Source organism: Thermobia domestica, chromosome 3 (genome assembly GCF_964235325.1).
Source record: "Thermobia domestica chromosome 3, izTheDome1.hap1.1, whole genome shotgun sequence".
Taxonomy (NCBI): Eukaryota; Metazoa; Arthropoda; class Insecta; order Zygentoma; family Lepismatidae; genus Thermobia; species Thermobia domestica.
The window spans coordinates 207,804,875-207,826,584 of NC_137456.1; the positions used below are offsets into that span (position 1 = coordinate 207,804,875).

Below are 21,710 nucleotides of genomic sequence, written 5' to 3' on the forward strand. Positions count from 1 at the left end.
TGGTGTCCCTCAAGGAAGCGTCCTTGGCCCTCTCCTGTTCTGTCCGTACATTAATGACCTTCCTCCTGTCTTACAATACTGTAAGTATCACGGATCATTTTCAAATCTATATCTCAGGTAAACCAGAAAACTTGGACAATTCAATTCAATAGATAATGATGATTTGCACTGTCGCATTTACTTGTGGTCAAATGAAAATGGGTTAACCATAAATCCACTTAAATCTAAATGCATTTGTTTCTTCTTTAAAAGACTTATACAAATGCACCGTTTGAATATAATAGCAGTACAGACAAATGGAACAATTATTCTATTTCCTAAAACCATCACAAATCTTGGGATAATAATATATCAATTTCTTGAGTGGAAACCTCTCATCAAAGCTGTATGTAAGAAAGCGTTCTGGTCTACATTCACTCACTAAAGAAAATTCTACCCACTGAAACAAAGTTACTACTCGTAAAATCTCTATTTCCTAATCTTGAATATTATGATGTAGCTCTATAAGACTTAAATGAAGAATTAGTGTACCAGTTACAACGTATCCAAAATTCCTGTATACGGTTTGCTTATAATCTCAAATGATCAAATCATTTAATTCTATATTACAGAAAGCTGGGCCTTCTGAAATTTGTCGATAAACGTTATCTGCATCGACTCACACTTCTCTTTAAGACTTCGCGCTTTCGAAAACCTTCCTACTTATTTCAACGATTGCAACCATTAAATTCTCATCACGATCACGATAGAAGATCAGATGTAAATAAGCTCCTTTCTTTTCCACTACACTCGTCGAAATATTACTTTAATGTGTTCTTAGCTTCCCCTATCCGTGCATGGAATGACTTTCCACCCAGCATACGACAATCTCACTCAATCAATCTATTCAAGAAGTCGGTTGAACACACCATCCATAAATCTCTCGAGGCTTACTGATATCAGACAAAAATGCTGATTTTTTATTCTTCTTACCTTTCATTTGTTTCTCTTATTCCCTACGTGTATCTGAATACATGTGCATGTGATATTATATATATATATATATATATATATATATATATATATATATATATATATATATATATAGTGAAACCTCTGAATAACAGACACCAATAGGACATGTATTTTTGTCCGTTACAGAGAGGTTACAGAAATTTATCACAACGGTCATTGTATGCAGTAATATACATTATGTATAAGTGTAAATACGTAAAATTCAATATGAAAATACTCTATTTAGTACGTATTTGAATTACTGGGAGGGATGAAGGAGAAATTAATTTCTGTTAAATAATATTATTGCTGGGTATGTGTTAATATATTCGTATATTGCAAAAGATACATAGGAGAAGAAAGCGGGGAGAAAGCGTTTTTTTTTATTTATTTCAAATTCTCAGAACTTCTCAAAAGATGCGTTAGGAACCAACTAACCGGCTAAACTATTTTGTTTAGCGAAAAAGGCATGCTTTTTCCTCTACAAGGTTAATAAAACTCATTATCAAGTGTTCTCTGAGAATCCTCAGTACGCAGGAACGGATTAAGGGGGCTTAGGGGGGCTATAGCCCTGGGCCTCCAGGTGAACAGGAGCCTCCACTTTGATCAATATCTCAACTGGCTATCTAAAAAGAATCATAAAGATACAAGTCTTCTTACAAGTGTAGAGTCATTCTTACATAATCATCATCATAAAATAAAATATGACCAAAAATATGAAACATATTCTCTTAACTTTCCTACTGTACTTTCACAGAAAAGTATTAGGCAAAGTCAGTAGGGGCCACATATTTTTTCTAGCCCAGAGCCTCCAGATGGGTTAATCCGGTCCTGTCAGTACGGTTGCGGAAGAAACATGTGTGTATTTGTGTACTGGCGCGGTATGTTCGTTGGCGGAATGGATGAAAAAGCAAGTTATTGGGAGTGCGTATGTTTATTGACCCAGCCTCAATCACAAAGAATATCCTTTTAGAGAAAGTGAGAAAGGAAGCCGGGAAAACTCCAACCCAGACTTGTTTCAGTACCGTAAGTAGAAGAAAACTGTTGCTTTTCCAAAAAAGTGAGAGAGGAAACATTGCTCGCGGAAAATGTTATCGTAAAACAAACAATGTTTGTTTTGTTATCTATGAAATTGTCGGGAAAGATGCAAGGCCCAGAGGAAAAAAGGACTAAATTTGTTAGAGAAAGGAAGATTTTCCGTATAGAATTCTTGGCAATTCGACTGACCCTGCATGAGAGTCATTGCTTATTGAAGTTTTTCTATGATTTCCACCAAAAAGCAGTTCAATTGCGGGCAGAAAAAAAGAAGAATTTAAGTTCAGCTTGAAGCTGTTCTGTTTGATGGTTCACCAGGTCTAGACTTATGATATATAAACTTGTGGGGAAAATATTTTCTGTCTACTGTAATATATCGCAGAACCGAGAATAATTCCTGTCCGGTATGAAGAGGTTATTGAAACGTTTTGGGGAAAAAAGGATTGTCCGTATCAGAGTGTCCGTAAAAGAAAGGGTTTTGTTCCGTAAGAGAACATATATATATATATATATATATAGAGAGAGAGAGAGAGAGAGAGAGGGGGGGAGAGAGAGAGAGAGAGAGAGATTTGTTATTTCAATTATTATTCTATAAATACTCGATATTGTTAAATTAAACCTGATCATTGCATGGTCAAATGGCAGACAAGGTATGATTAACCTTAACTTCGCCATGTAAAATAAGACTAAATAAATACTTAAAATCAAACATATTTTTTTTCTGCTCACATATATCCGATTTATGAAATAATCGATTTCCCTCCAAAATTAGTAATTTTTTTTAGAAGCCAAATCGAAAAAAAATTACATGAAAAGAAAAAAAAGACTGCTCCTTCCTCCCATCTCATAAGTTAAACGATAATTATATTAGTAATACCAAAGTTTAAGATTTAGGTATGAACGATGGATGATTGAGATTTTTCTCATCCAAAAAATGTTCACCAGCAAAATTGAAGACCCAAATGATGTGTTTATATGCCGCACTACGAATAGCACATACTGGATGCATCAGTGTATACATCTACATCGATTAATCTGTAATCAATTTCAGGTGATTCATTGTACTATAGAAATGAGGATTAGAAGTTAGACAGAGCTTCATTCCAACGAACGTTAAAAATGTACGTAAAACTAGTATTCAATGTACATTAGAAGCCCACAAATGTATACATACACCGTCTCCATAATAATTTTATCGACATAGTGAAATATCTATATATTTATGACAGTGTTTTCTAAATACTAACCTTTCCACAAATAGGACATCTACCGCCATCTTTTCCCTGACTTGCTGCTTCTTGCATGCTCGTGGTTACCAATCCGTGAGCACCTAAGAGATGTCTTTCTAATCCATGGTCAGTAAAAAATTTGAAATGACATTTCTGACAATTCAAAGGTGGACGACTGTAGATCACTCTCGGATGGACTTTCACTTTATGGATCAACTGCATATGACTTTTTAGCTGTCCTAGGTCCTGGAAAGCAAATTATTTTATCAATTAAAAAGATAATTTCTTTTCCAAATTTCAATTATGATAATTATTAAAGGATTTGCTTTGTATGAGTACACGCTCTAACCCAGTTACTTTACCGTCGTTAGGTTGGTCACTCAAGCTAATCAGCAGATACGTAGTGAAGAAGTGTTCTTTTAACCGCCTTTCCTTGAGTTCATAAATATATACACAAAACTGGAAAAGCTGGAGTTAGAGTTCAAGGGTAGATCAAAATTACGACCAGGCAAAAGACCGAGAAACAAACCACACTGTAATTTGTTTAAAGATATTATTGGATAGAATAAAATAGAATGTTTATTGTCAATAACCTTTACAAAGATTAGACAACGTCTAATATGATTATATATTACTATGAAAAACCTAACGACGACGAAGTAATTTTCGCATGCTATGTCACTCCCAAGTGGCATATATCGGTGAAACTTGAGCCATACATAGAAAATAGTGCTACAGTATAATACAGATAACAACAGGAAGAAACACTTGTTTAGAGAAACAAAAATCAGGGTTCCCACTCTCTTTCCCAAAAAAACAAAAAAAAAAAAAAAAAATCCAGGACAAATCACCAATTTTCCAGGACTTTCGACACAGGAAGGTATAACAGGATTATAACTGTAGGTTCAAAACTCACAACAGTGAAATGAAAAATATAGTAGCTTATGCAGTGAATATTAATGCAAGTACACTATTAATACACAATAATTAAATACACAAAGCGGAGCATAATATGCTTTTTTTTTTTTTTTTTTTGGTGGCCTCCTAACCCCCCTTATAACCACCCGATCCATCCTCATCCAGCACATGTATTTTCATTCTTTCTACATGACATTTTAATTGTGCACCGAACAAATTTACAAACAACAAAAATCTGTTAGAAGTCTTTTAACTGAGTATGGAGTTATGTGATTTCCTCATATATAGGCATAATCTCTACGTGATTTCCTCATATATAGGCATAATCTCTTTCTTCTTTAGCGAAGCTGCTCTACGGATAGCATTTGACTTTGTCAATAAAGTAAAGCAAGATTTCTGCTCTGCTTCATGTGCAAGAAACTTAGAGTTTCTTTAGTACAGCAAGGAATTGAGTTTCACCTAGATATGACCTTGTCACCAATAGCATTCATATGAAATTTTACTGAAGAGTAAGTACTGTTGCGAAAATAGGGACTGATTATGGATGATTGATACTGGTACAAAGCACAGTTCCTGAAGGATAGTGCTAGTGAAGACAGCATCCAAGAATGGGTTGACAGACTAGTGGATGAAAGGAGAGAGAAGTTCTTCCCGCCAACCACCCTGTTGGGAGAAAGAAAACCCTCTAACCACCCACACACCTAGCATCATGACAAATTATTATTCAGCGCAAAAACAGGAATAGCAAACAAAATAGCAATCAATTAAAATCTCTATTATAATTATGAAAAATCTGACATTCAGTATTTCTGTCAATTCAAGGACAGAAATGCATTTTCAAGGATATTTCCAAGATGTTTCCAAGACAAAATCAATTCAAGGACATTTCCAGGACAAAATCAATTCAAGGACATTTCCAGGTTTTCCAGGACGAGTGGGAACCCTGAAAAATTGCAACAAGTCACTGCGACTCTTGATAGCACCTCTAACATTACAGAAGGAGTGAAATGGCCTTTAAAAGGGAGTGTGATTACCACAGATAATTATGCATGCTCTACGGTGAGCTCTCATGTTGCTTACAAGGTTGGTAATGAGTTGTGGTATAGAGTTCCATTTCTCCATCAAGCACTGCTGACAACTGATAGATTTGCTGAAAGACGTCTCCACGTGCTCGAGGGGACTCAAGTCAGAGAACTGTGCAAGCTAGACTATTCGTCGAATATCTTCTCGTCCCAAGAGTCCCGCTACCTGCGCCGTTCGATACTGTCTCGTATTTTCATTCTTAAAGTTAAAGACAGGCCAACTGCACCCCTGAAAAGATGCATTTGGTGAAGGAGTACAGTGATGACGTTGTCCGGTAATTGTAATGTGTTCAAAACTTGGGAGGTCGCTATGCCTATGCAACATTATGCCTCCAAATACATGAACACTTAGGCCACTAAAGCGATCATGTTCCACAATATTCTTGGGTTTATTGCGTGTTTCCAATCATTACTCAGACTGAATATGTTCGCATCCAAGAAAAGAAGGCGACTCTTCCTCAGTCCAGTCCTGATATTCCTTGCATCATCGCAAACGGCGCGGCACGCACGTGTAGGAGACCTTTGGCAACATGCTGCCAGGCTTTCATTCATTTCCACCGACTACACAATATTTTATGTTACTTTATCTACGTTGTCCTGAAGTTTTGCACACCAGCGTATTACTTAACAACTTAGCATCTTGTATATCATGTTGATTTTCTTCAGGCTTGGCAGACCTGAAAATCTGAAACCGTAAAAGAGCAAGGAGGATGGAATGAAGTACACAACGTTCACAAAGAATGGAACCAGGTAAACAAGGTTTTGAAAATATTGTACTAAACATATGAAAAACATTTTTTAAACCTTTAATAATTCTATAGTGGTTACAAATATAGAAGTATTCTAATTTTATCGTTAATCTCTTTGTTTTAAAACTTTTTTTATTGAAGATCAAAGTTTCGATGCTTTTAAACCAAGATCGTAGTGTATTTTCCTTGTAACCAATTTTCTTTCATAGCTGGATGAATAGTTCGATCTTTCTTCTTAACATTTTTTTTTTTTTTTTTAACAAAGATTGAAAGTTCTACGAAGACACAAAACTTCTGCACAGTTCGCTTTTATCTTGAAATGATGAGCGAACGTAGCATATACACAGTATATTGTACATCTACTGTGTGTTTCACATATACCTTCCTATTAAAGTTTACTAGCAGCTCTATAAATTTCAATTTCTTGACATTCTAACGATTTTAGTTTTCTTCTTTAACCATCACTTTTCTCTCTAGCACTTGAAAATTTAAGTATTCGCTCGAAATACTAAAGATATTGCTCATTTTCATATATAGATTAGCTAACTGCTCGTTTCTCGCACAGGAAAAGTAATTTGAAGGAAACCACCCTCAGTAATATCACTCCTTTCCCATCTTCACCCGTCACCCCACGATGATAGGGGATGAATTTGGACTTAAACGTCATCGTGTATGTCACTATTCATCTCAGTGATTCCGAAAACTCTGTATTAGATACTATAAAGTAACCAAGAAAGTTTTGTCGCTTTTTGTGGAGGTCATGTTCAATTGGCTCTCACACCATGAGTTGAATGTGAATGGAGATAAGGCGAAGGTCAGTTGTTGGTGTGGGTATATCCAACATACTACCTGGTTATGGCAGTTCAGTTACACCGTAAACTTGCGTAAGGACAGAGTGAACAAGGGACTACCAAAGAGCATCATAAGGGCGTGTATGCTGTACGAGTTCAAACTAGGGTCAAACGCCGCTGCAGCGGGGCGGAAGATATGCCAGGTCTTTGGTGAGGGCGTCGTGACTACGCGGACAGTGCAGTGATGGTTTAACGAGTTTAAAGACGGTGACGAAACTTCGAAGACGCACCACGTACCGGAACACCAACACATGTACAAAACGAAGATTTTCAGGCAGCAATTGAGGCAAACAGTCGCCAAATATGTGAGAAACTGGGGCTACAATTCAGTGTGAATGGAGAAACCATACGGCAACACCTCCATCAACTTGGGAAGCACTACCAGTTGGGTCGATGGGTCCCACATAATTGAGTCTGAGCCAGATAGCAACGCGAACAGACACCTGTGTTTCTTTGCTGTCTCGCCTGAGGAAGGAGCCATTTCTGGACAGGGTGTTGACATGTGATGAGAAGTGGGTCGTAAACGAAGCTCCACGGCGCCGTCTTCATTGGTTAGCACTCCATGAACCGATTTCAAAGCAGCCGAAACCAGCACTGCATGAGAAGGTCCTCCTGAGTGTTTTGCTGGACTGCTCGCTGCATTGTGCATTGGGAACTGCTACCAAGTGGTCAGAGCATCAATGTAATTGTGTACTGTCAGCAGTTGAGCAGTGTTTAAGGAGCCATCACTTCTGAATCGCAAAGGGGTCCTTCTGTTACAGGACAACGCTAAGTCCCACGTGTCTAGGATGACCCGGAACACCATTCTACGCCTTGGATGGAAAACACTATTGCATCCACCATACTCCCCGGATATTGCACCGTCCGATTATCACCTGTTCCACTCCTTGACAATCACTTTAGAGGACGTCAGTTCAAATCCCTAGTAAAGGTGCAAAATGCACTTGATATCTTCTTCGCTTCAAGGCCCATCAAGTTCTACCGCGATGGAATTCATGGGCTTCCAGAATGTTATCAGGAGGCCGTCGATGCTGATAGGGACTTTTTGATCTTCCAGATACGCCTTAGGTGACATATTAGAAGGTGGTGGATGAAAAAGCGACATAACTTTCTTGTGAAGAGGGGCAACGGGAAGTGAATGGATGTCGTTATACTTTTGAAATAAAATTGAAATCTTCTGTAATTTTAATAATTTAATCAAATATAAATTAAATAAATGAATTTTAGAATAATTGTAACTCCAGATGCTTGTGTTATGGTTCACTAATTCATATCGGACTTTCGAAAAAACATTAAAACAATTTAATGACCGTGTCAATAGCGACAACTCCCAGCCACGACCCTTCTTTTCAGTTTTGTAATAGAAATAGGGAAAGAAAGAAAGAGGAAGAAGATGAAATGAGAGAAAAAGGAAGAGGAAAAGAAGAATATAAGAAGTTAGAGGAGAAGGAATTACTGGTTAAATATGAGAATATGGTGAAGAAACTAGAATAATTATTAAAAGGTAATTTATATCCAAATGATATTACTTGAGGATCGATGTTGAAGTGATCCGAAAGAGACACATGCTTACTCATACAACCCTGACCTGGATCCAGGCAACTACGCAAGTGGGAGTTGCCCCGACCCAACCCGGGCGACGAAAAAGTTTTAGTTGTTTGTCTGTTATTTCCAAACGTTACGTAACGTTTACTTAGAATCTGAATTCCTATATTGAAAATCCATTACACATTTGAATCGGCCAGAAAAAAAATTAAAGTAATGTATATATCTTCCACAAATAAAAATTGTAAGATCTCTGGAAAAGACTTTCGTTATTCTGGCTCATCCTTTTGCTTTTGCTTCTCTTATAGAGCTGATTTTTCGTACCTTTGAATTAGCTACTCCTTCATGACCTCCGTCATGCATTAGTATGTTATTACATATATATCACAGACACTATCATCTTAAATCAATATTAATACTACCACTTAAAAACTAAGTTTATCATTCATTCAAGCACACTTACATACACACAGGACAGCATATCGACTTGGATAAAAATAATGTGATAGAAACCCTCTAACTACAATTTTGTAAACATTTATTACACCTATTCCAGAATAAGACATAAGTTAATATGAACATGCAATCAACATATACCCGAATATATCAATCTACATATTAACATAAAGATTAAAAGAACATTTCATATTTAGGTATCTATAAATATATATATGTATATATTCGCTTAAATCTTTGAAGCATATGGTATTAATTGAAAAAAAAAAAAAAATAAATTTTACAAAATTATTACTGAACGAAGAAAAAATACACTTTATATGAGGATTCAAATGAGTCTTTTTCTCATATATGAAAATTTTAAGTGACTTTTCGAGTGAATATATGAGTCCTGTCTCGTAGTTAATGACGAGCGTTAATATCTTACTAAATATCAATGCACCCTTTTGTGGTGTCCAAAACATTCCACTTTACTCATTTTTTCACATACACCCATGACATTAGGTTACTGATCGTAACCGACACATAGTCTATTCGTGGATCTACTTATTAATATATTTATATTTTTCTCACGTTTGGATTACAATGGAAAAAAGTTTGCCTTTACTCTTATGGCGACTATTTTCCTTCTTTGGTCATTTCACTTGAGGTACTAACTTCTTGTCCAGGTTTGAACCGTTATCGATTTATATCATGAACTAAGCACACTTATTATTAAATTCGCACAACTCGAGGAAACGTGAAGACTAGTGAACGAGAATTTTTCAAGTCCAGGAAGATCTTCGTCGATGAGGACACGATTTTAAGGGTGAAAGCACTGGTTGAGTTTTAGGAGTTGTACAGGAGGAAGGGAATCAAATGTAATTTATACAGTACGATTTCACTTCGTTGGTTTGAGGATATATTTGGTAATAACTTAGGGTTAAGCTGACTTGCTTTAAAGCCATGCTACATGCGGTTAGTGTAGAATAAATAATGTTAGTTATTACAGAGGTTATTAAGAAATATTACACAAATTAAAAAGAATATATAACATGCGGCATCATTTTAACATTTACATTTCATATTTATCGGATATTCCACGACCGTGGCAGCCAAGAACCGTTCGTGGTAAGGTACCAAGACTCTTTTCACTTATATTCATTTACTCAATTCAATATTATACATTTTACTTCAATAATATATTCACATTCAATATATATATATTTATATTCATATCTCGACATATACATATATTCATTAATTATTCAATTCTTCAAATTATTAACCCCGACAAATCGAATTTTTACGGTCGCAACACTTTACATTTTACATCCGATATATCATATTATATATATATATATATATATATATATATATATATATATATATATATATATATATATATATATATATATATATATATATATATTCAATTTATTTCCCGCGCATAAAGATAAAATTCATATTTCTAGATATTCAGTTTAAAACAGTGGACATTCAATATGTGAGGCAGGCACATAAACAAAAGGAATATAGTTATAAATGTAACTAAAGATACTGACAACACTTTTGGGCCCAGGTAACTACAACAACATATACATTCAGAGTTACCAGTGGAAACAAATGTGGGAATAGTTAACAACTTGACGGAGATTTTAATTAAACAACGATAGAAGGAAACGTAAGAAAAATTTAATCATAGATCGGACCATCGATCGCTCCTGCCATCCGTCAATATGGTGAAAAACGTTTACTTTATACTTCACACCAACGAATACCTCTACGAATCGTGTCCTGCGACGTCTCAGCTGATAATTTTGGTTCAAAAGCTATATATTAAGTAGTCGATATTTGTAAAGTTCAAAACTCGTGGGGGGGGGGGGGGGGGAAGGTTAAAATCTAATTAAAGAAACCTTGAAGAAGAGAGTAGAGGAATAGATAAGGAAGAGAGAGAGAGAAAAAGCGGCGCCAAAAGAATAAGCTATGACAGTAAAACTACAAAGATAAGTGGTCGAATTTCAACATAAAACAATCCATAGCCAAATATTCTTTCATATGCCGAAAATTTGTTGGCCTACTAAATACGTAGCCTAAAATAAAGTATCTCCAATGTAACAGTAAGTCTGTGCCTCAAGGGGATTGTCCCAAAGGCAGAAGCTTTAGGGAAATCCCCCTCCTCGCTGTAATCCGACTGAGACCTTTGAGACTCCGGCACTACTGGGAATCAACATGGTTTCCTAATTTAGGATTTCTAAAAATAAAAAAAAAAAAAAAAAAAAAATATATCCGACCCCTCAGAAACTGATAAAGAGTTTCGAGGAAGGTATGGAAAACTAGACTAAATTCAATGAAAAGAAGAAAATTCTAATTGGGGATTTGCCAAAATTAAAAAATAAATAAATAAATAAATTTTGTACTGGCGAGTTAATAGAGCCAAAACATCACCAGCTGCTACCAGTACGCAAGGGTGCGAACCTTGAAGCGTCAACTAATTTCAAAACACTAAGTCTACTAGAAGTAGAAGAAATGAAAATTCATAGACATTGGGGATTTCTGACGCCCTGGCACGGTATTACTAGAGTTTACTGTAATTGATTTACTAGATTATTTGATCCTATCCAATTTGTCACCTCTAGGAATAATGGTAGCTTAGCCAGAAATAGATGACATGGTAAAAAAAATTAAAGTTGCCGGATATTGTCATTAATGCAAACCAAACGCATGTATTTCGACGGCGCCAATTCTTCAAACGGCTATTATGTTCCGTTATCAATTGGAAAACATCTCGACTTGTTTGCTATATGATGCTATCCACCCTATCAAACTAGATTCTCAATGAATAGGTACAACTACTATTGAACGCCAAAACCACGAAGTGCTAAATACAGTCCGTTAACTACACAACACATTCATCCTCGTGCGAAGTTCTAGTGTAGGGGTCAGTACTCGAAATATTCATTATATATATATATACACTCAATACTTTAACTTGTGGCAACAAATACATTAAGCACATACATTCAGGGATGTCATATTTATTCACATTCATTTTAATATATATATCTTTTATTTATCTTCATAACACTATTATACAGATTCACTAGCAAACACTCTATACTTTAAGTATATCAAGGACTGCTCAAAGAGGTCATATCATATAATCATAACTTATACGCCACTACAAAAATTAATCGCGCACTGATTAATACACGAGGCACCACACGAACCCATACCTTCTTACTACGAAAGCCCTACTATATTCTACTTCACAGCTTAAGAATTTCATATATAGTCAAAGAAAAGCAATATTATTAACGATAATGTTAATTAAACACGTTTATATTCAGATGAAAAGAATGAGGTTTATTCTACAGTACGAATAGGAAAGCAATTAGCATCGTAATCTGAGAACGGAAAAATAGCATCACATATTCTAACTTCTGCTTAATAATGAACGCAAAGTTTATATTTGTTAATATTTCAATTACTGGACTATGTAGAACATTGTAATTTTTAGGAACGTTCAATTTTGAATTAATTTGTCTAACTATTTATTTATATAGACCAGAAATAATATCTACATATAGTTAATCATAAAACAAGGGTCAATTTCGTATAAACCAAATCACTAAGACATTCGAGTAACAGAAATACGAGCAGCGGATGATACTAAATTTGGACACAGTGGCGCTACTAGTATATAAACAACCTATAAACGACTGAATATACCTTTGTACACTACGCATCACGATACGGAATAACTGTGAATTTTCATTATGAATCAAAATATTTCTCGAGACGGACTAGAGATAAAGAATAAGGAAGAAACAATACACCGTCCATACTTAAAAATGTCATACTTCTCACTCACTCACTACTTCTACTGTCAAAATACTACTTTACATACATATACATGCTACATTCCACGTAAACTAAGAAAAATAAATACTGATACATATAACTATACATGCTCATACATAAATTATCACATCACTCAAATATAAATGAACCAAATAATATTATTCGAATTCCCTAATCGGCTCTATAAACTGAAGCGGTGGGAAAATAGACGATCAGAGCCAAATAGCCCTTCTGTAAACTAGATCATGTTTTCCAATTTCTGTGTTAGAGCTATGGCAAGGATATATCAAAACTGCTAATTGTGTGTGTGTGTGTTGGGGGGAGGGGGGGAGGTCCCTTTCATAAAGGGAAAAGGACCCTTAAAAAAATTGTTTAACCCATTTTCGTTGGAAGCTTGCTCAACTTAAGAGTGAATGAGAGCCCCTTTCCTCGTTTACACTGCCATGATGAAAATTACCTTGACTGCTACAAAATCTGATACCGCCATGTTACTAATTATAAAAAAATTACACTTATTACATACACAAACTGAAACTATATATGTGGACAGATCGCTGCAACTCTAAACTGAATTTTGGGAAGGTTAAAAAGGAGATTTTAAGAAACGCTAATCACAAAATCTGCACTTAAAAACGCACACTTTTATGAATTCTGTCCATCACTATCTGTAGATAACATCATGACGTCTGTCAAGTTGAATTCTATATTTCACTGTTTTTATGAGATTACTGTTGAGTTTTTGCTATCTCAGGCTCTCTGTCTTCTTCCAACCATTTAATGTCTTAAATAGAGCTAATTTTACCTGAATTAACTGCTTGTTTTGCTATAAAATCACCGAAATATCCGCAGCAAATTGACGTAGTTGTAGCTCAGATAGTCGTAAGTTCTAGAATGATCATTCTCGCGCCTTGATACCATAGTGTCAGAAAATAGTTCAATCAGAACAAAGGGTTTTGGCGGTGAGAAATTATAAAACGAATAGAAAATGGTAAAACCTGGATAAAACCGGATCTTGGAAGGATATGGGTATCTCAGAGGGACGAAGGGGGTCTAAATTATTTTGCCAAAAATCAGATTGGTGGTTAATTCCGAGAATTTCTGCCGAATAACAGGCCTATGTTTTTGTATGGCTTTAAGATGATGGTTTCAATATTTGTCCATTTGAAATACCCATATACAAGATACTAGCATGTAATAATGTACAAATATAGATATTATTCCCCAAAAATATAATCTCTACGAAATTATTCCAAGCTTCCGCATTAATTTTGAGTTGAATAATAATCAAATGAATATATTATATAAACCAAAAATATATTTTGAAAAAATTGCATGGCACAGTATGTGCAAAAAATAGTGGACTCCTCCCAACAAAAATTTCATTACACAAATTGTAATGTTACATTACACTTGGTTACCTTTTTAATATTGGCCATTTTCAATTATGTTTACACGTCACCCCTTCCCATCCTCGTAATTATGAGGGATATAGTGAACTTAAACGGCATCAAGAGTGTCACTACTCTCAGTTACCCCGAAAACTATGGATCGCTCACTAATATTTGTAGTTTTAGATTATTTTATGTTATTCTATTCCAACGCTATGCCAGTAACGTGATAAAAACCAAAGATAGGACATCGTCTACTCATGTACCAAATCATTAAATTTGGTGGAGCGGACTTGGAGAAGTTAGCCATCAAAACATCGTTACATTCAATTTTCTTTATACAAGATGGAAAATCCAACTCCCGTCCCCTTATTTTCCTAGGACATGTTTCTCCTTACTTTTATATTTTAATGAAAAGTTTATATATCGAGTTTCATTAATCTAACTTGATGAGTTTGTTCCATATTTTATTTTAAGAGTAAATTTGGAACCCTTTCTACACTTCTTTCCCTTAGCCTTTGATCGAAGTAATATGATTTAAAAAAAAAAAAAAAAAAAAAAAAGTTAGGCCAGAGCTTATGTAGCAAAAGTCATCAAGATCGAGCTAGGACGACTTAGCGAGTAAACCTTGTCATTCATTTTTATTTATATAGACGTTATTTTCTAAAGCTTTCGGCTCGCTGTACGCTACAGATTAAAATCGTGATAGATTAAAAGTTCTAATTGTTTACATATAACTTTTTTTTTTTTTTTTTTAAATTTGCCCAACTAACCTGTGGTTACACAATTAGTAATGCTCAAGTATAAATATGGTTATGCCCTGTTAGTGATAATAAATTCAAGTTAGTTGGCGGTAAAGCTTGTTGAATATTGCAGTCCTAAAGATAAACAGTAACAACTGTCTGTATTTTATACATTGTGTACATATTACTTAGTTAATAATTTATATTGTGCTTGACATAGAATAAATACTTGTAGATTTTATATATGTAACTACAACGCTATTTACATTTAAGGCGGCCGTTGTCTTATTAACAAACATCAAAGCACATTCATGTTCAGCATCATAATTACTATCTATTTTTAAACAAAGGCAAGCAGGTAGGCATGTAACAAACGCTGTGGACCAGCGATTCTTAACTATTAGGAATTAGCGTTACTTACACACTGATATGTTTTGTATTATAAAAAGATACCCGTTATCATTCATCTAGCGCATGAATGGCTTTTCATGTTTTCGAATTTGTCCTAAAATGACTTAAAACAATTCGAAAGGATAGACAAAAGGCGGATAGCTATCGTAAAACTTGTTTTACACTCAATCCTCAGATTGGAAACAATTATGTTCATTGCATAACTATAAAATCTCAATTATTTAATTTATTTTCAATTGTGAGATATTATATCTCTTTAGTAACATTTTAAGAATTTACGGCTAATCATAAGAGAATAACGGAAGTATACGTGGCATACGTGGCTACTTTGTTGATATCTGTTCCTATTGTAAATGACTACCGGAGACACTTTGCCCCAGAAATTCATTTCCACGTTCACAAGAGCTCTTTATTGACTTCTGTTCTTAGCCAACCGAATCCAGTTTCTACTTTGTATTACTGTTTCTTCTAGATCCATCTTAATACTGACCTCCCATCTGCGCTTATATCTTCCTAATAGTCTCTTTCCACTTGAATTTCCAGTTGAAATTTTGAAAGCGTTCCTACTTTCTTTCATTCTTGCTACATAGTGATGTGAGGTGGAAAATTTTCCGCTATATTTTTCCGGAAAATTTTCTGTTCTAAAAAAATATCAGTAATCAAGTAACAATTCCTCGGTATTCATAAAATTGATTGTATTCATGTATAGAAATGTTAAAAAGTGAAAGATCGTTTAAAGAATCTGAAAATTTTCATGGCTCAGACAATTTTCAGTACTATGTAGGAACAAGTTAAACAATTTTTCATGAATCGAAATATTTTCTGTCTTATATGGAAAAACTGAAGAACTTTTTATGAGTTGGAAAGTTTTCATCATTTTGGAGCAAAAAGTAAAACAACTTTTTGTGAATCGGAAAGTTTTATTGCTCTGTAGAAATAAGTGAAAGGAATTTTCATGAATCGGAAAATTTTCATGACGATGTAGAAACAAGTGGAAAAAACTTTTCATAAGCCGGACAATTTTGGATATTATGTATAGTGCTGTTACGTGGAAATTTTTCCAGTATATTTAACTGCAAATAGGGCTACAAAAATGAATTTCTGTAGAGGAAAGTTAGTCAGCAACAAATTATAATTTTCCAATTACCTTTCGAGAACCGGAAACTTTTCTAATATTTTCTATATTTCTTTACCATGGAAAACCTTTCTTCGATTCCCAGCGGGAGCTCATGTAGTTCGGATTCCACGTTAATCAGTTGGTCTCGTCTTATATAGTCTCGCTGCTGAAAGGGACGTTAAACTCAAAATCAACTCGATTCAACTTTTCTTTCTCTCTCTCTCTCTCTCTCTCTCTCTGTGTGTGTGAGTGTGTGTGTGTGTGTATGCAAAGTGCAGAGAACATACATCATACATCGAGTTCGTAGAGTACAAATATCCCATTCTATTTAAAATTTCAATTTATTAAAAGTCATGAATATTTTCCGATTCATAAAAACAAACTCCAATTATTCCTACATCGTTGTTTAGCCGTAAAATTTATTGGTAATAAATATTGTCTTAAAAAGTTTCATGAAGTGAAAATCTAACGGTTCTTCATTTCAAAAATGTTTCAAAAACTTCAATGCGTTCTTCCCTCAGAATCCACTTTTAATCTTACAATATTAGATTTCGTCAGTTCAATACGCCTAAGACGGTTTTGTCACAGCTTTACTACTTTCATAGATTTACATACTGCAACATTTATAAATAAGTAGATATACTATAAAATGCCTACTGTAAATTTTTGACTACCCAAAATTCGAGTTTAAGTAACTCATGAAAGCAAATACTGACCATTTTCTGGAAATAAACATTTATTTAATCATATATTCATTCAGAAGAGAAAGTGAAATACAACTAATAAGGAAGCTGATTTGTGTAGTTATTCCTCCAATAAAATAATAAAAGAAACATAAAAAGTTGCACTATTAGCGCTGCGTTCTAAAAGCAACAAGTAATTTCATTTTAATTTACAAAATAAAAAACATATTTCTGATATATATATATATATATATATATATATATATATATATATATACATACTTGTTCTATCGAATCGTCTTGACTTCTAATACATTTTTATATATAATAATGGTAGTTTTACAATACAAATATCTGCTCTAAGATATTGATTATACAAAATTCCAGTATTCAAATTACACATCACGGCTAAACAACGATGTAGAAATAAGTGGAGTATGTTTTTATGAATCGGAATATTTTCATCACTGTTTTGCTACATGACCTACAACATAAACTTTAGTAAACATAATGAATTAATGATAATGGATGAAACTGTAAGGATTAAAGAAAGTGAAAGGAAAGGGAAGAATCCACAGAACACCCACGCAAATGGTGTTTGTCTGCCACAAGTCCACTTGGTAAGAGTTGGAATCGAACCAGGGTATGATATATTCACAAAAATAAATCTGGAAATATGGGAGCTTACAAAGAAGTTTAAGAGGTACCGTTTTCCTTTGACTTAAAAAAAAAAAAAAAAATCTTACAAGCGAACGATAATTGAAAGAAATGTCTTCTTATCCTTCTATATAAATTTAGCATATAATCTTACTATCAAATTATTAACAATTGAACAAAACACAATAATGCTTGGAAACAAAAGTTAATTACTGTACGAGATTAGAATTTAACTAACGCCAGTAATTCTACGTCGTATGCCAAGGAAAGCATATTTCAAATAAATTAGTAGAATCTCAATATGGATTCGACATTTACTACTATCCATTTCATAAAAATAGGCCCCTGATTTCGGGGAGCTGACTTTATGTTCACTCAAAACTTATATTGTATTGTCGTCATTCAAATTGGTTGAATGTTGTCTTTTCAATGCTTAAGATATACAAATTTTCTTTGTAGTGTGTAGTGAGAAAAAACAGAAATTAATGAAAAAATGCGTATTTTATAGTACATTTTTGGTAAGTCGATGTTTATAGGACCATATTTCGGAAACGAGATCACATGAAATAATTTCCTGTAACGATATGCAGATACACCCATTAGCTGTAAGTTGTGAAAAGTTCAATTTTCATCACTTGATACTTTTTGTGTAATTAAAATAAATGTATGACGCTCTGATTTCCTTTACGTGTAGGTAGAGAAAAGTACAAAACACAGTTCGAAAAGTTGGAACTCTAGTGTTCCAAATATTTGAAAATTTTAACGAAAAATGGTTTAGTGTGCAGAGTATTTATCTTTCTAAATTGCAGCCCAGCCTTTAAATTCCCTGCGCTTATATGAAGAATCATCATACAGTAACTGGAAGTGCGACAACGCTGTATAAATGATCTCGTGCTGTGTTGTCGCGTTAAAGAAGCTTGCAGCGCGCAGCCTACTTTATATGAATATAATAGGAAAAAATATTTAAGATCTCATAACTTTCACAACATTTTAAAAATAACAACGGATGTAAGTATTTCAATGTAACATTGAAATAAAACTTGTTGAAGCAACATATCTAAAAATCTATTCATTTACTTACCTCATTTACTTTCGTCACATTTTGACTCATCGCTGCTGCTGCTATCTTCCTGGACACTTATTAATAGAGTCCGGATTTTTATGTAATATCAACTCCCTAAATATGTACATAAATATGTAACAAACATCGCTTAAAAATGTAAGAAATATGTAATATTATATAAGAATACGTAATATTACATATGTTACATATTTATGAAAACGTAATATTAACACGCCTATGAGTATGTAATATTTAAACGAATTATGAAAATAAAGAGGAAAATCTACTACACTTTATCCTGCTTAATGCAAGTCCCTCAATGAAGTGAAATGCTTGAACAGCTGAGACAGCTATACGTCACTGACGTGACTGATTGCAGGATAATAAAAATCAGACGCGAATGAAGGAAGATGTGAATCGACTAGAGACAAACAGGAAAGCTCCGAGAAAAGCAATGCATACGGCATTTGTACGTCAGAAATCTCATGTGCTGTGGTGTGGTCCCGTTTCAAATCTAGAACCTTTTACACTAAATGCGCATTCGTCACCACGGCTCAATTTTGAAATGAATTATACGCAATATACAAATTTAAATACTAAAAACAACTTAAGACGAAATGTATTGTTTTATATATATTTATTTCATGCAGGGAAAAGCAGTCCTATATCTTTTAAACAATACCTGCTGAACTAAGATTGAATATTTCCACTAACGAACATTTTTAATTTGAAATAAAGTACTTACAAAAGATATGCCTGCAGTTCAACTGTGCGTTGTTCCACAATGGGTTACAAGGTACATTTCCAAATGATCAGAAGTAAAATTTTGTCAGCGATTGGATAAAATATTATTGTATGCAGAGAATGATCTCTGCACATCACGTGAGGTAACAGGAGCGTATTTCAACAGGGGGATGTAGTTGGGGGAAATATCTTCAGGGGGGTTCTTGTTTCACCACTGAGAATCTCACACACTGCCAATAGGCTGTCGTAACCCGGGTTTCTTTCCAGCACTGCATTTAGTTTCTTTCGAACTTTTTCTCCTACATCTCCACACACACCTTGCAGCAGTCTCTTTGCATCCTCTATGATTTTCATGGACTCCGGAAGAGGCCGTCCAAAAGTCTCTAGCTTTTTAATGCTTGTAGGTAGCCAACCAAAACTGCTGTCTATGTATGCGATATCACACGCTACTTTTGAGTCATTAAACAGTTTCTGAACAATGCCAACTGACACAGCAGACTCCGATGGAAATGAACGAACAACAGGCTTAATTTTTTGAAAATTTTCATTGTAGAAATGTATTGCCTGTATCCAAGTGCCCCATCGCGTTAGCATAGGCTCCGGAGGAAGTGGCACGTCTGGCAGTTGATCTCTGTAAACTTGAACACGTTGTGGCGCCTTAAACTTTTTTTTTTTTTTTTTTTTTTTTTTTTTTTTTTTGAACACGTCGTGAAAGGAACTAGTTAATTTTCTTCGCAAAAGTTGTCCCTCACCTCTTCCGCAACACGCTGAAGAACATGAGCCATACAAGTGAAATGAATTAAGTGAGGGTAAAAAACTGTAAGTGCTCTAGCCGCTTTCAACATGTACGCTGCACCGTCTGTATAGAGAACCAGGACTTTTTCTTCCTGAACTCCCGGCCACAACACTAAGACCATCGTTTACAAAGTGAGCAATCGTGGAATGATTCGTGCGATCCAGCAATTTGCTCGCAAAAAAGTAAGATTTAGATGGAGCATCTTCACTTAACTTTTTAATCACTAAATTTGCTACATAACGTCCCAAAACGTCTGTTGTTTCGTTCACAGAAATCCAAATATATGAACTACCTATTTCTGCCCTAATGGTATCTATTAGCTTCGCTATAACAAACTTCGAGATAACACTTTCGAAGAGTGGATTCGTCAGGAATTCGACGCCCGCAGTACTTCTCCAGAAAAGCACGGTATTTCGGCACTTGAACTTTGTTCCAAGGAATGATTGCTGCTATCATTGCTTGGCACAAGTCTTTGAAAATCTCACTCACTGAAGTGTCTTGATGCATTTGTGTCAAGAGTACTTGTTTTTTTGCAGTTAGTAATTTCGCGGATAAAGTTGAGGCAACCGGAGCCATCTGTAACTTCGACGGTCAATACAGAACACGTGCGTTTTGCAACTGCAATACTAGAGTACTGTCCTCCTCTCATTCAGTTGAACAAGCGAAGTTCTTTGAAAGCTTAAGTTACCTGCTATGATATTGCCATTGTCGCCAGCTTCTTGGAACGAACTCTTGCAGTAAATTCCTGGAAGCACACTAGCATACAGTTTTAACTTGAATTGCAGGATTTGCTTTCATCTATTTTCCCGTCCGACCTTCGATAACAATCTAATAGACTTCATTTTAGGAACTCCTGGCCAGTCGCCTGTCAGGCACGTGATCTGTCTTCCTTCAGAGTTGAGAATAAAGGGCGCTGCTAATGTACCCCGGAGGGAAGATTTTTACTTGTTTCTTCTTATATTTATTTTGTTATCGGCGAAAATTCTGCGAAACATGGTTTGACAAATTTAAAAAAAAAAAAAAAAAAAAAAAAAAAAAAAAAAAAAAAAAAAAAAAAGATATTTCTCTTTCGGTAAGGAAACGAAAAGATAGACATGACAAAATTGAATCTAGATGCAAGCCTTGCACAGTTGAAAGTTTATTTTTTTTTTTTTTTAATTTTAAATTAAAATTTCAGTAAACGCAAAATTTTAAGAGAGTTTTATGTAAAAAAAAATATGTAGAAACCATAGAAATATGTAATATTGGTCAAAATATGTAAAATATGTAATATGAAACTTGAGTTGAAGCACCCTACAAATGTGAATCACAAACATTTAAGGATTTGACGAACCTACATATGAAGGAAAAAATATGTAATTACATACAAATCCGGACATTACTTATTAACAATGGCTCCATTTGTTC

At 34.6% G+C, this 21,710-nt stretch overlaps 1 protein-coding gene across 5 annotated transcripts in view; it reads right to left on the bottom strand.

The window, feature by feature from the left end:
• LOC145680943 (uncharacterized) overlaps positions 1-21,710 on the bottom strand; it is a 154,722-nt gene that overhangs the window by 14,268 nt on the left and 118,744 nt on the right. For all 5 annotated transcript variants that reach the window (XM_081752147.1, XM_081752149.1, XM_081752151.1 and 2 more), the window contains one exon: positions 3,276-3,503. In XM_081752147.1, coding sequence (XP_081608273.1) covers positions 3,276-3,503 — 228 coding nt within the window. The remainder of the gene's footprint in view (positions 1-3,275; positions 3,504-21,710) is intronic.